Here is a 15,465-nt window from a genome sequence, read left to right on the forward strand (position 1 = left end):
ACCTGAACTGCACTCTAGATGCTCAACACCCATTTAAAATGGAAATCTGAAATAAGAACAGAAAATGCTGGAAATACTCAGCAGGTCAGGCAGCAATTGTGGAGCGAGAAACAGAGTTAACGTTTCAGGTCGATGACAGGTCAAGATGGAGTTGCATATATTTCTTAAGGCTAAAGGGATCAAGGGATATGGGGAGAAAGCAGGGACAGGGTACTGAATTTGGATGATCAGCCATGATCGCATTGAATGGCAGAGCAGGCTCGAGGGGCCGATAGGCCTACTCCTGCTCCTATCTTCTGTGTTTTTATGTTTCTATGATGGTGGGGGATTCGACGATGGTAATACCGTTAAATGTCATGGGGAGGTGGTGATACTCTCGCTTGTTGGAGATAGTCATTGCCTGACACTTCTGTGGCGCGAATGTTACCTGCCACTTATCAGGCAAGCCTGAACGTCGTCCAGGTCTGAACACTGGCGCTGAACACTGAGCAGTCATCAGCGAAAATCCCCATTTCTGACCTTTATGTTGGAGGGAAGGTCATTGATAAAGCAGCTGAAGATGGTTGGGCTTAGGACACTGCCCTGTCTTGTGTAATAGTATAGTATATAAATAGCGTTTCCATGTTGCTGATTTGTTACTGACAAAGTGCTCAAACATTATCTAAAATTTCTAATTTTGTCTGATCCTCAAATGTATCTCTAGATTAATTATGTAATGTTTTTACACAATTAGCCCAAATGAAAATCTTTGTAGAAATCCTGCTTCAGGTAACAAAGGCAATTGGACTTGTACTTGAAGAGAACAGATAAATAAAAACCTTGCATTTATATAGCACCTTTCACAACCTTGGGACATCTCGAAGCGCTTTACAGCCAATGAAGTACTTTTGAAGTGTAATCAATGATGTAATGTAGGAAACGCGGCAGCCAATTTGTGCACAGCAAGCTCCCACAAACAGCAATGTGATAATGACCAGATAATCTGTTTTGTTATGTTGATTGAGGGATAAATATTGGCCAGAACACTGGGGATAACTCCACTGCTGTTTCTTAGAAATAGTGTCATGGGATCTTTTACATCCACCTGAGAGAGCAGAAGGGGCCTCGGTTTAACGTCTCATTTGAAAGACGGCACCTCCAACAGTGCAGGACTCCCCTAGCACTGCACTGGAGTGTCAGCCCAGGTTTTTCTGCTCAAGTCTGGAGTGGGACTTGAACGCCCAACCTTCTGACCCAGAGGCGAGAGTGCTACCCACAGAGCAGGGTTATGGGGAAAAGCTGGGGTGTGGGACTAAATTGGACAGCTCTTTCAAAAAAACTGGCACAGGCTTGACGGGCCGAATGGCCGCCTTCTGTGCTGTAAGATTCTATGGTTCTAGGTCTGTGTTTCGTAAATGTTTGGTTCCAGCATTGCAAAGTTTTTAAGATTCTCTTTGCCTTTTAGGATGAGACCATCACTATTGAAACAGTTGTTCCATTTGATGTTACTACAAAGTTTGCTTCTACAAAAGTAAGTGCAAGATTAATTTTAGTTATTTGCATTCTTTGGTTTTACATGTCCAACCTATGCCTAATGGACATTATGAGGATCTGGCTAGCGAGTCTATGAAACAGCATTAATTTCTCTGTCCCGCCTTCCTGCAACGCTGCTGTCTGCTTGGTTTCTCTGTTCAACTAAATTTTGTGGCAAGAGAACTGTTTATAAAATATTTGTAAAATAGATACCTCATTTATAAATTGTTGCGCAACTTTGCTACATTTTGGCAGCCAGGACTGATTCTCAATCTTCTCACGAGGTGGGAGGAGGTGCTGGAGGTCAGTGCATTTTTACCTAGCTCACCTCTCTGGAAAAGCTAAAAAAAAAAATGTCATCCTGGCTTGGCCAGAGTGAGAACAGCGAGCCACTGAAGTTTTAACCAATAACGCTTTCAAATTGCAGCATTTGCCAAAAGAGTTAAAGGTATTGATGCAAAATCCATGACGTGTATTTACAGTAAGTAGTGTTTTTCTCATGTCAGGCTATTTCTTTATTCATTTTTGACCTTTTTTTCTTACGCCTCCTTCCTGTTGAGGCAGAGGTGCCACCAATATTCCAGCACCTCACCCAAGTGGTCGTATTTTATGTGGTCTGTAGGGCTCCATGATGAGCAACTAAATTGCTCACAATGATAAAGTATGGACACCATTGTTGTAAGGAAAGTATTTCATGGTTATTACATGGTAGACATAAAAGTGTGATAGGAATCTTAATTCCTTTAAAATTGTATACCGAACAGAGAAACCATTAACAATAAGGATCAGACACTTATTCTCACTTCTCTAATTTTTCACCCTCCCCTCTTCAAGGCATTTAATCCTTGCTGTGTTTTGCAAGTGCTGGACATCCTCCGGTACCTAACCCAAGTGGCTACTAGAAACATAGAAAAATAGGAGCAGGAGTAGGCCATCCGGCCCTTCGAGCCTGTTCCGCCATTCAATATGATCATGGCTGATCCTCTATCTCAATACCATGATTACTATTTGTATGAACCCCGATGGTGAGTGTCGGCAAGCTATTGGATGGTGGGGTCATCGCAGTTGGGCATGACCCTCTTTTCACTTGGTATCCGCACATGCACACTTCCAGCAGGGGTCACTGGGTGGCAATCAGAAGGGAGAGTGCTGGCTGATATTCTCCTCCCTAATCCAGGAGCACTTATACCCCGGCTGTGATCAGCTAACTCGGCACAGAGTAGGGCTCAATCCTGGAACCTTCATGATTTTATGTGACTCAGCTTTTCACGGGATTAACTGACTGAGCCATCAAGGGATCTCGCAATGGGACTTGTAACTCTTTCCCTGTTTACACGCGGCGCCCTTTTTTTTTTGGTCGAGTAGGCAGATCGACCAAACGTAAATTGTGCTCATCAGATAGAGGGTTGTCAGTGTTGGGAAATAAAATGCTTTAGTACCAAAAACAGCATAATTAACTCAGTCAGGAGAAAGAGGAACATCTTCCTCCTGTTGTGTTTGCTTTAGCCTTCTACTCCTTGGATGGGTGCAAGCAAAAGGCACTTCCTATTAAAAACTTCATTATTCAGTGCTAAATGTTTGGAACAACCTAAAAAGCAAGATACCAGATGCAACAACATTGGGGTTGTTCAAAATATAATTGAATGCAATGATGGAAGAGTTAATGTACCGCAGCGTTGCATTTTTGGGCTAATTGCTTTCTTCTCTCGCTCCTGACGCGTGCTATTGTTCCCAGGTCAGTAAGTGTGTACTGAGATAGGTCATGTAGAATAAAGTGCTCTCTGCTCTAAGCCACAAAAGTGTCTGCACTGCAACTTTTTGTGGAGTTGGTGGAAAATGGTCAGCTTTCTGTTGCAAACTTGTGTCCACTTGGAACTGTATCATATTAGTCTGGAATTGAGCCTACATCCCAGTATTGAATTAACTGCTCCACCTAGTTACCTCCTTTAACTGGTAAATACTGATTAATGGAGATGGCTGAAGGAGGCCATTTATATTCACTGTCCTCAAATGTGTACTCATTTACCACTTGCTGGGTACAAAAAAATTAATTGTATGGATTTATTTTAATGAAATGTTTATATAAATTGATAAAATGGACTAATAGAGTCATAGGGGGAGAAATTGGGTGAGTAGCGCCACCTGTTAGCACCTAAAGAGGCAGTCAGTGGCTGTAGCGCCACTGACTGCGCCTCCCGCGATATTCAGCAGGGGCGCTAATGGTGGCGTTAGCCTGTTGCGCTGCGCCGCCACCGATGACGTCATCGGTGTGCGCAGCGCCCCATTCGCGCCCCGATCGCGATATTTGGTAGCGAACGCCGCTGTTGAGTCGCTCGCTACCCGCGCCCGGTTCACGGGGCCTTACTGCGCCGGCAGAGGCGCAAGTTAAGGTGGAGGCGCGGGGCGCCGGTTTTTACGGCAGCCGCCTGCCAGCACCTCCATCCCCGGCCTCCAGATTCTCCCCCCCCCCCCCCGCGGCATTGCCGGCTGTTTCCCGAGAGCCCGGCACTTTTCCACGGTGCTGGGCTCTTTTGCCGGCACTCGCGATCAGGGTTCGTGCTGCTGCAGGCCCCTCCACCTTAACAATGGGAGGAAGGCCTGCAGTACCGCAGCATGCCATGCCGCAGCGTGTGGCGCTGCGGTACGTTGCGCTGCGAAATTCGCTTTCAGTGCCCTAAGAGGGACGCGGAGCGCCTCGAGCCGAGCCCCGTCTCCCTCTAGGGGCACTGAGGCTGAATATCTGACGATCGCTACTGCTCCGAACGCTGCGAAAAAATCTGCGCCCAGGCGAACTTGGCGCCAGTTTGGCGCCTCACCCCAATTTCTAGGCCATAGAGTTATACAGCACAGAAAGAGGCCCTTCGGCCCATCGCGTCCGTGCCGGCCATCAAGCCCTGTCTAATCTAATCCCATTTTCCAGCATTTGGTCCGTAGTCTTGTATGCTATGGCATTTCAAGTGCTCATCTAAATGCTTCTTGAATGTTGAGGGTTCCTGCCTCTACCACCCTTTCAGGCAGTGAGTTCCAGATTCCAACCACCCTCTGGGTGAAAAAGTTTTTCCTCAAATCCCCTCTAAACCTCCTGCCCCTTACCTTGAATCTATGCCCCCTTGTTATTGACCCCTCTACTAAGGGGAAAAGTTCCTTTCTATGCCCCTCATAATTTTGTACACCTCAATCAAGTCTCCCCCTCAGCCTCCTCTGCTCCAAGGAAAACAACCCCAGCCTGTCCAGTCTTTCTTCATAGCTGAAGCGCTCCAGCCCAGGTAACATCCTGGTAAATCTCCTCTGCACCCTCTCCAAAGCAATCACATCCTTCCTATAGTGTGGCGACCAGAACTGCACACACTACTCCAGCTGTGGCCTTACCAGCGTTTTGTACAGCTCCATCATAACCTCCCTGCTCTTGCCTTCATTAGCTGAGGCATAGAATATAAGTATCCCATATGCCTTTTTAACCACCTTATCCACCTGTAACCACCTTATCCACCTGTTCTGCTGCCTTCAGGGATCTATGTACATGCACACCAAGGTCCCTCTGATCCTCTGTCTTTCCTAGGGTCTTACCATTCATTGTGTATTCCCTTGCCTTGTTAGTCCCTCCAAAATGCATCACCTCACACTTTTCAGGGTTAAATTCCATTTGCCACTGTTCCGCCCATCTGACCAACCCATCTATATCGTCCTGTAGCCTGAGGCTTCCCGCCTCGCTATTTACCACCTCACCAATTTTCGTGTCATCTGCGAACTTACTGATCCTACCTTTTACATTCACATCCAAATCATTAATGTAGACCACAAACAGCAAGGGACCCAGCACCGATCCCTGCGGTACCCCACTGGACACAGGCTTGCAGTCACAAAAACAACCTTCGACCATCACCCTCTGCCTTCTGCCACTAAGCCAGTTTTGGATCCAATGTGCCAAGGCACCCTGGATCCCATGGGCTCTTACCTTCCTGACCAGTCTCCTATGTGGGACTTTATCAAAGAATTACTTGAGATCTGGGCTCAAATAGGATAACAAAAAAATTATTTGTTTTATGCCTGCTAAAGGACAGTTCCAACTCTTCCAGTCTAAAGCTCTATGCATCTGTTATTTTTAGCCTGTATTGTGGTACTTCAGTGATTGTGAGTCAGCAAGAGTTTCCTCCTAAAATCATGTATTTTATTTTAACTCTTAGCTGTTTGTTAACATGCTTATCTTTTTAATCAAAAATATATATATTTTGTAGTTTGAGCACCTGGATCGGGTGTTTGCAGATATTCCATTTCTTTTGATGATGGACATCCTGAGTGCTTCTCCATGGTCACTCACCATAGTAACCAGCAAGCTGGAACTTGCACCTTCCATGACTTCCGTTGACCAGATGGAGTCGCATTTGGCACAAGGTACAATTTATGTTGCTTGTAGACGAGGCTCATTCGTTTTACTATTCATTTTTATTTCTGGATTTCATAGAAATTTACAGCAAAGAAGGAGGCCATTTGGCCCATCGTGCCTGTGCCGGCTGCGAAAGAGCTATCCAGCCAAATCCCACTTTCCAGTTCTTGGTCCATAGCCTTGCAGGTTACGACACTTCAAGTGCATACCCAAGTACTTTTTAAATGCGGTGAGGGTTTCTGCCTCTACCATCCTTTCAGGCAGTGAGTTCCACCCCCCCCACCACCTTCTGGGTGAAATAATTTCCCAACAGCACGGTGGCATAGTGGTTAGCACTGTTGCCTCACAGCGCCAGGGACCCGGGTTCGAATCCGGCCTCGGGTGACTGTGTGGAGTTTGCACATTCTCCCCGTGTTTGCGTGGGTTTCCTCCGGGTGCTCCGGTTTCCTCCCACAGTCCAAAGATGTGCGGGTTAGGTTGATTGGCTATGATAAATTGACCCTTAGTGTTAGGGGGATTAAATACATGGGGATACGGGGATAGGGTGGGATATGTGTTGGTGTAGGGGTTATGGGGATCGGGTGGGATATGTGTCGGTGCAGGCTCGATGGGCCGAAATGGCCTCTATCTGCACTGTGGGGTTTCTGTGATTCTGTGAACAACTCCCCTCTAATCCTTCTACCAATGACTTTAAATCTATGTTCCCTTGTTATTGACCTCTCTGCTAAGGGAAATAGGTCATTAGAACATAAGTAATAAGAGCAGGAGTAGGCCATTTGGCCCCTCGAGCCTGCTCTGCCATTCAATAAGATCATGGTCGATCTGATCTTGGCCTCAACTCCACTTTCCCGCCCACTCCCCATAGCCCTTGACTCCCCTGTAGCTCAAATGTCTATCTCCGCCTTGAATATATTCAATGACCCAGCCTCCACAGCTCTCTGGGGTAGAGAACTCCAAAGATTCCCGACCCTCTGAGAGAAGAAATTCCTCCTCATCTCCGTCTTAAATGGGCGACCCCTTATTCTGAAACTATGCCCCCTAGTTCTAGATTCCCCCACGAGGGGAAACATCAACCCTGTCAAGCCCCCTCAGAATCTTATCTGTTTCAATAAGATCACCTCTCATTCTTCTAAACTCCAATGAGTATAAGCCCAACCTTTCTTAAGGCAACCCCTTCATCTCAGGAATCAACCTAGTGAACCTTCTCTGAACTGCCTCCAATGCAAGTATATCCTTCCTTAAATAAGGAGACCAAAACTGCACACACTACTCCAGATGTGGTCACACCAGCACCCTGTACAGTTGTAGCAAGACTTCCCTACTTTTATACTCCATTCCCTTTGCAGTAAGGGCCAACATTCCATTTGCCTTCCTAATTACTTGCTGTACCTGCATGCTAACTTTTTGTGTTTCATGTACGAGGACCCCCAGATCCCTCTGCTGCAGCATTTTGTAGTCTCTCTCCATTTAAATAATAATTTGCTTTTTTATTCTTCCTACTAAAGTGGATAACCTCACATTTTCCCACATTATACTCCATCTGCTAAATTTTTGCCCACTCACTTAGCCTGTCTATATCCCTTTGCAGACTCTGTGTCCTCCTCACAACTTGCTTTCCCACCTATCTTTATAACGTCAGCAAATTTGGCAACAGTAGACTCGGTCTCTTTGTCCAAGTCATTAATATAGATTGTAAATAGTTGAGGCCCCAGCACTGATCCCTGTGGCACCCGACTAGTTATAGTTTGCCAACCCGAAAATTACCCATTTATCCCGACTCTCTGTTTTCTGTTAGTTAGCCAATCCTCTATCCATGCTAATATATTACCCCCAACCCCGTGAGCTCTTATCTTGTGCAGTAACCTTTTATGTGGCACCTTATCGAATGCCTTCTGGAAATCCAAATACACGACATCTATTGGTTCCCCTTTATCTACCCTGCTTGTTACATCCTCAAAGAACTCTAGTAAATTTGTCAAACACGATTTCCCTTTTATTAAACCATGTTGACTCTGCTTCATTGTATTATGATTTTCTAAATGTCCTGCTATTACTTCCTTAATAATAGATTCCAGCATTTTCCCGATGTTAGGCTAACTGGCCTGTAGTTTCCTGCTTTCTGTCTCCCTCCTTTCTTGAAAAGGTGGGCAAAGGTCCTTCCTATCCACTCTATTTAGGCTCCCCATAATTTTATACACCTCAATTAAAACTCCCCTCAGCCTCCTCTGTTCTTAAGAACACAACCCCAGCCTATCCAATCTTTCCTCATAGCTAAAATTCTCCAGTCTTGGCAACATCCTCATAAATCCTGCCACATCCAGTCGTGAATGGTGGTGGACCATTAAACACCTAACGGGAGGAGGAGGCTCCATGAATATCCCCTTCCTCTATGATGGTGGCGCCTAGCACGTGAGTGCAAAAGACAAGGCTGAAGCGTTTGCAACCATCTTCAGTCAGAAGTGCCGAGTGGATGATCCATATCGGCCTACTCCTGAGGTCATCACCATCACAGAAACCAGTCTTCAGCCAATTCGATACACTCCACGTGATATCAAGAAACGGCTGAGCACACTGGATACAGCAAAGTCTATGAGCCCCGACAACATCCTGGCTATCGTGCTGAAGACTTGTGCTCCAGAACTAGCCATGCCTCTAGCCAAGCTGTTCCAGTACAGCTACAACACTGGCATCTATCTGCCAATGTGGAAAACTGCCCAGGTATGTTGTGTCCACAAAAGGCAGGACAAATCCAACCCAGCCAATTACCGCCCCATCAGTCTACTCTCAATCATCAGCAAAGTGATGGAAGTTGTCATCGTAAGTGCTATCAAGTGGCACTTGCCAATAACCTGCTCACGAATGCCCAGTTTGGGATCCGCCAAGACCACTCGGCTCCCGACCTCATTACAGTCTTGGTCCAAACATGGACAAAGGAGCGGAATTTCAGAGGTGAGGTGAGAGTGACTGCCATTGATATCAAGGCAGTATTTGACCGAGTGTGGCATCAAGGAGCCCTAGTAAAACTGAAGTCAATGGGAATCGGGGAGAAAACACCTTACTGGCTGGAGTCATACCTAGCACAAAGGTAGATGTTTGTGGTGGTTGAAGGTCAATCATCACAGCCCCAGGACATCGCTGTAGGAGTTCCTCAGGGCAGTGTCCTAGGCCCAACCATCTTCAGCTGCTTCATCAATGACCCTCCCTGCAACATAAGGTCAGAAATGGGGATGTTCGCTGATGACTGCACCATTCACAACTCCTCAGATAATGAAGCAGACCATGCCCGCATGCAACTGGACAACGTTCAGGTTTGTGCTGATAAGTGGCAGGTAACATTCGGGCCACAGAAGTGCCAGGCAATGACTATCTCCAACAAACAAGAGTCTAACCACCTCCCCTTGACACTCAGTGGTATTACCATCGCCGAATCCCCCACCATCAACATCCTGGGGGTCACCATTGACCAGAAACTTAACTGGACCAGCCACATAAATACTTTGGCAACAAGATCAGGTCAGAGGCTAGGTATTCTGCGGCGAGTGTCTCTCCTCCTGACTTCCTAAAGCCTTTCCACCATCTACAAAGCACAAGTAAGGAGCGTGAAGGAATACTCTCCACTTGCCTGGATGAGTGCAGCTCCAACAACACTCACGAAGCTCGACACCACCCAGGACAAAGAAGCCCGCTTGATTGGCACCCCATCCACCACCTTAAACATTCACTCCCTCCACCACCGGCGTACCATGGCTGCAGTGTGTACCATCTACAAGATGCACTGCAGCAACTCACCAAGGCTTCTTCGGCAGCACCTCCCAAACCCGCGACCTCTTCCACCTAGAAGGACAAGGGCAGCAGGCACATGGGAACACCACCACCTTCAAGCTCCCCTCCAAGTCACACACCATCCTGACTTAGAAGCATATTGCCGTTCCTTCATCGTCGCTGGGTCAAAATCCTGGAACTCCCTCCCTAACACCACTGTGGGAGTACCTTCACCACAGGGACTGCAGCCGTTCAAGAAGGCGGCTCACCACCACCTTCTCAAAGGCAATTAGGGATGGGCAATAAATGCTGGCCTTGCCAGCGATGCCCACATCCCATTAAAAAAAAAAAAAATCTCCTCTGTACGCACTCTAGTGCAATCATATCTTTCCTGTAATGTGGTGACCAGAACTATACGCAGTACTCTAGCTGTGGCCTAACTAGTGTTTTATACAGTTCAAGCATAACCTCCCTGCTCTTATATTCTATGCCTTGGGTAATAAAGGAAAGTATCCCGTATGCCGCCTTAATTGCCTTATCTACCTGTCCTCCTACCTTCAGGGATCTGTGGACATGCACTCCAAGGTCCCTCTGTTCCTCTACACTTTTCAGTTTCCTACCATTTATTGTGTATTCCCTTGCCTTGTTAGCCCTATCCAAAATGCATTAGCTCACATTTCTCTGAATTGAATTCCATTTGCCACCTTTCTGCCCACCTGACCTGTCCATTGATAGCTTCCTGCAGTCTACAGCTTTCTGCCTCACTTTCAACCACATGGTCAACTTTTGTAATATCTGCAAACTTCTTAATCATGCCCCCAAATTGAAGTCTAAATCATTGATAAATACCATAAAAAGCAAGGGACCTAGTACTGAGCCCTGTGGAACCCCACTAGAAACCGTCTACCAGTCACAAAAACACCAGTTGGCCATTACCCTTTGCTTCCTGCCACTGAGCCAATTTTGGATCCAACTTGCCACTTTCCCTTGGATCCCATGGACTTTTATTTTTCTGTCCAGTCTGCAATGTGGGACCTTGTCAAAAACCTTGCTAAAATCCATGTAGACTACATTAAACGCGCTACCCTCATCGACCCTCCTTGTTACATCCTCAAAAAATTCAAACAAGTTAGTCAGACACGGCCTCCCCTTAACAAATCCATGCTGACTGTCCTTGATTAATCTGTGCCTTTCTAAATGACGTTTAATACTGTCCCTCAGAATTTTCCCCCCCCTCTATGTTTATCTAGTTTACTATTTCACACTCCTCCTCCTCCTTAACTACAATGTCTGCATCATCCCTCTCTTTTGTGAACACAGACGCAAAGTATTCATTAAAAACCATACCCACATCTTCCGCCTCCACACACGGTATCTCTCTGGGCTCTAATAGGCCCTACTCTTTCTTTAGTTGTCCTCTTGCTCTTTATGTATTTATAAAACGTTTTTGGGCTTTCCTTGATTTTACTTGCCAATATTTTATCATGCCCTCTCTTTGCTTTCCTAGTTTCTTTTTTAATTTCACCCCTGCACTTTCTATACTCCTAAGCTTTCTGCAGTATTGAGCTCTTGGTATCTAACATAAGCTTCCCTTTTTTGCCTTATCTTACCTTGTATGCCCCTTAACATCCAGGGAGCTCTAGATTTGAGAGTCCCACCCTTTTTCTTTGTGGGAACATATTTGCTCTAAACCCTCGCTATCTCCTGCTTGAATGCCTCCCACTGCTGTGACACTGATTTACCTTCAAGTAGCTGTTTCCAGTCCACTTTTGCTAAATCACATCTCAGCTTAGTAAAATTGGCCTTTCCCCAATTGAGAACTTTTAGTTCTGGTCTATCTTTGTCCTTTTCCATAACTATGCTAAATCTAACTGAACTATTATCACTACCACCAAAATGCTCTCCCACTTTCCACCCACCCAGCTTCATTCCCTACAACTAAGTCCAGAACGAACTGCCCCCTCTTTTGTTGGCCTTGCTACATACTGGCTAAAAAAGTTCTCCTACATAAGAACATAAGAAATAGGAGCAGGAGTAGGCCAATCGGCCCCTCGAGCCTGCTCCGCCATTCAATAAGATCATGGCTGATCTGATCCTAACCGCCAATCTACTATCACAGAACCATCTCCTGAATCTAACAGAATTAGACACACGAAATAGGAGCAGGATCAGGCTACACGGCCCCTGGGCCCGCTCCGCTACCCACAGGGCCATGACCGATCCGAACCTAGACTCATGTCCAAATTCCTGCCTGCTCCCCGTAACCCTTAATTCCCTTTACTTCTAGGAAACTGTCTATTTCTGTTTTAAATTTATGTAATGATGTAGCTTCTACAGCTTTTTGGGGCAGCATATTCCATGAATGCATTTTAAGAATTCTGTGCCCTCTATACCTTGCACTCTGATTTTATCCCAGTTAATGTTAGGGTAGTTGAAATCCCCTACTATTACTGCCCTATTGTTTTTCCACTTCTCATAAATTTGCCTACATATTTGCTCTTCTATCTCCCTCTGACTGGGGGGGTCTATAGTACACTCCCAGCAGTGTGATTGCCCTGTTTTTGTTCTTCAGTTCAATTCATATGGCCTCATTTGATGATCCTTCTAATATATCATCCCTCACTGCTGTAATTGTTTCTTTAATCAATATTACAACCTCCCCCGCTTTGTTTTAGCGATGGTGAAGAGCAATGGCCCTAACACTGATCCCTGAAGGACTCTACTCGTAAGCGGTCCCCGTAAAGAACCACAACCACTTGATATCTGAGAATGCAAATAGTTCCATATAAATTCCAAACTCCAACTACCAATCCCATAGGACTCGACCTTATTTTGGTAGCCTTTTGTGTGGCACCGCGATAAAGACTATGCAGCAAACCCTGCTGGAAGTGCAGATGTGTGAACATTAGCAGAGGAGGAATATGAATCTGCGGTTATGACCCCGATGGAAGAATAGAACCACACTGGGAACCATTCCTCAGCCTTTGGGAAGATGGGGTGGGGGGGTGGGGCAGAAACTGGCTTAGTTTAAAAAAAAAAAAAAAAAATTATTCTGCTCAAGCTGAGGCTACAGAATGATTGAGACTGAGTTAACAGTCAGTCAATGACGTATATAAAATAAAAAATCCAATTGTGATTTGTGAACCTGATCCAGTTGCTCAGCATTTAAAAAATCTTGTTTGTGCAGTGATTTTACAGACGGGAGAAAGTGCCAGTGAGTGCTTCTGCTTGCAGTGTCCGCCAGCACCTACTAATCAGAGTGGCGTTGCCTCCGGCCGTTACATTCTCTCCTGGAAAAGGCAAAGTATATTTTATCACTTAAAACCGCGATTAAAAGCTTGGCTCCATCTAGGAAAACAACAGAGTTTTGTTACGATACTGAAGTACATTTAAAACGCCATTAGACAGCTTGTTGACGGGCAAGGTCATGGAGCAGAAATCTTTTTTTAATTTGGCAACCGGGACGTTGCTTTGTTCCAGTAAGTTGCAAATCAAAACAGAAAGCCCGTGTTCTGAAGCATTTACTAATGGTTATGTTTTGCTGTTTTGATAGGACCTCTGCTGCTAAAAGCGTACCTGTTGTCCACACGATGATAACGTTGCCACATGTGATTGTGGAGGCAATTCCGCTCTATGTTCATGCAGGTGAACTGAATTATGCAACCGCTCATTATATGTACATAACATCACGTTTAGAAGTTTTAAGAGTTAAGTGTAGAATGCAGGAGCAATACTACAACCAATAAGAGAGTTCATAACTAATGGTAAATTTTAAGATTTAATACAATATCCAAAGGAGGAAGCAAGCAAGGATCTATTATTAAGAGGGAGCTAATATCTAAAGTAGTACATGCCAATGCCCAGCTCCCAAGTCCTAGCTGTTGAAAAGTTCTGAATCTGGTTTATTCAAAAAATGTTTGGCATGCAAAATTGTAACAATTATGTGCATTTTGCACAATATTTTAAGAAGTTGTATAAAAATTCTATAATTGTACTGGGGGAGGGTGGGAAATTTGAAACTTGCCATTTGCTCATAATATTTTGAAGTTTCTAATTAAAATTGTTCCAATTAGTATTATGTATATGTTTCCATAATAGTCTACGATGCTTCAATGGAGGTGTATGCAACATTTTTAACTAAATTTGAAAGAAACATTTTAAACTAAATTTGAAAGCATGTTACTGACTTTTTTTTCTTTCTTTGAAAGATCTTCCATCATTTGGTAGAGTTCGAGAGTCTTTGCCAGTTAAATATTGGTTACAAAATAGGACCAAACTAGTGCAGGATGTGGAGATTTTTGTGGAGCCGAATGATGCATTTATGTTTTCTGGTCTTAAACAGGTACAATTTGTAGCTCATAACACATTTTACTGAAGTGGGTTGGTAGGTCTGAAGGTTTTGGGGAAGGGGGAATGGAACAACAATGTAGACGTTTGTTGGTGTTTATAGATAATTCAGTTAATTATCTGAACAGTAATTGCTTTTTGTTTCAACTCTCAAAATTGCTTCCTTTTTATTTTCTGGCTGTGTTTTTGTTTTCTTTCCGAGATCCGGTTGCGAATTCTGCCTGACACTGAACAGGAGTTATTGTACAACTTCTATCCCCTCATGGCTGGGTACCAACAACTCCCAGGTCTTAACATAAGCTTGCCACGGTTTCCTGCAGTCTCCAACCAGCTACTGCGCAGATTCCTTCCCACACACATCTTTGTAAAGGTACGCTGAACCTAGACACTTTAAAACTTTATTTTACTTTAGGCATGGAAGGGTTTACCCATATAAATTCTGTATGAACTACACAGCGAAGAATTATTACATGGTTTTTGCAAAAATTGTTCTGACATTAATCAGCCTTAATATAACTTACTGGTGTAAATTCATAACTTTTTATGCTTTTGGTTTCATTTTAGCCCCAGGGCCGGCAAGCGGATGAAGTAATTGTTGTAGCTGCTTGACTTGGAAGCTGTTTCAAGGAACAAAAATCAAACTATCGTGACTAGCAAAGAAATGGATAAAATCATCACACTTATTCATGGATGTATAAAATGAACAGGCCCTTTGAACTGGAGCTGCAGCATTTCCAGCCGTTAAATGTTTCTTCATTGCCGTACAGTTGTGTTTGCACGCAAGTGGCCAGGGAGGCATAAAAGCTCAACATTTCAAGATGCTGAAATTAGTGTTCTGTAAACAAAAGTAGGTTGATAATGAACTAAGAATTATTTGCAAAGATTGTTGCATGATTTCATGACGAGCTTTGTATTGTTAAAGTTCAGTGTGATTATCTTAGTGTTTGGGAATACTTATTTTTATGCTGTTGTAAATTTTCAGTTTATAATGTCATCGTGCAGCCTTGATATACTATTTGATGGGAGGAGCTGCTACAAAATATCTTTCAATAAATCATGTATGAGCATAAATTGTGTGCGCAAGTTATTTGATTAAACTGCTGCAGTGTTAACTAAATTCAGATTTTGATTTTAAAATAGAATTTGCACATAGCTGCTCTCTGGCTATAAATGTCATGCGTAGGAAAATGATTTTTTTATTCATGGGATGTGGGCGTCGCTGGCTAGGCCAGCATTTATTGCCCATCCCTAATTGCCCTCGAGAAGGTGGTGGTGGTGGTGAACAGCCTTCTTGAACCGCTGCAGTCTGTGGTGAAGGTACTCCCACAGTGCTGTTAGGTAGAGAGTTCCAGGATTTTGACCCAGCGACGATGAAGGAACAGCCATATATTTCCAAGTCAGGATGGTGTGTGACTTGGAGGGGAACTTGCAGGTGGTGGTGTTCCCATGCGCCTGCTGCC

The 15,465-nt window shown here is 44.5% G+C and overlaps 1 protein-coding gene across 4 annotated transcripts in view; it reads left to right on the forward strand.

Annotated features, from left to right (window-relative positions):
- Positions 1–15,076, forward strand: part of trappc11 (trafficking protein particle complex subunit 11) — an 80,489-nt gene extending 65,413 nt beyond the window's left edge. For 3 of the 4 annotated variants that reach the window (XM_085980162.1, XM_085980124.1, XM_085980182.1), the window contains exons 24-30: positions 1,445–1,510; positions 5,748–5,904; positions 12,846–12,957; positions 13,212–13,303; positions 13,867–14,000; positions 14,208–14,375; positions 14,570–15,076. In XM_085980162.1, coding sequence (XP_085836288.1) covers positions 1,445–1,510; positions 5,748–5,904; positions 12,846–12,957; positions 13,212–13,303; positions 13,867–14,000; positions 14,208–14,375; positions 14,570–14,614 — 774 coding nt within the window. In that variant the 3' untranslated portion in view covers positions 14,615–15,076. The remainder of the gene's footprint in view (positions 1–1,444; positions 1,511–5,747; positions 5,905–12,845; positions 12,958–13,211; positions 13,304–13,866; positions 14,001–14,207; positions 14,376–14,569) is intronic. The other variant, XM_085980191.1, reaches the window with a different exon arrangement.
- The last annotated feature ends 389 nt before the right edge of the window (positions 15,077–15,465 follow it).

Source organism: Somniosus microcephalus, chromosome 1, assembly GCF_052327205.1.
Source record: "Somniosus microcephalus isolate GS21.2 chromosome 1, FLI_Smic_1.0, whole genome shotgun sequence".
Taxonomy (NCBI): domain Eukaryota; kingdom Metazoa; phylum Chordata; class Chondrichthyes; order Squaliformes; family Somniosidae; genus Somniosus; species Somniosus microcephalus.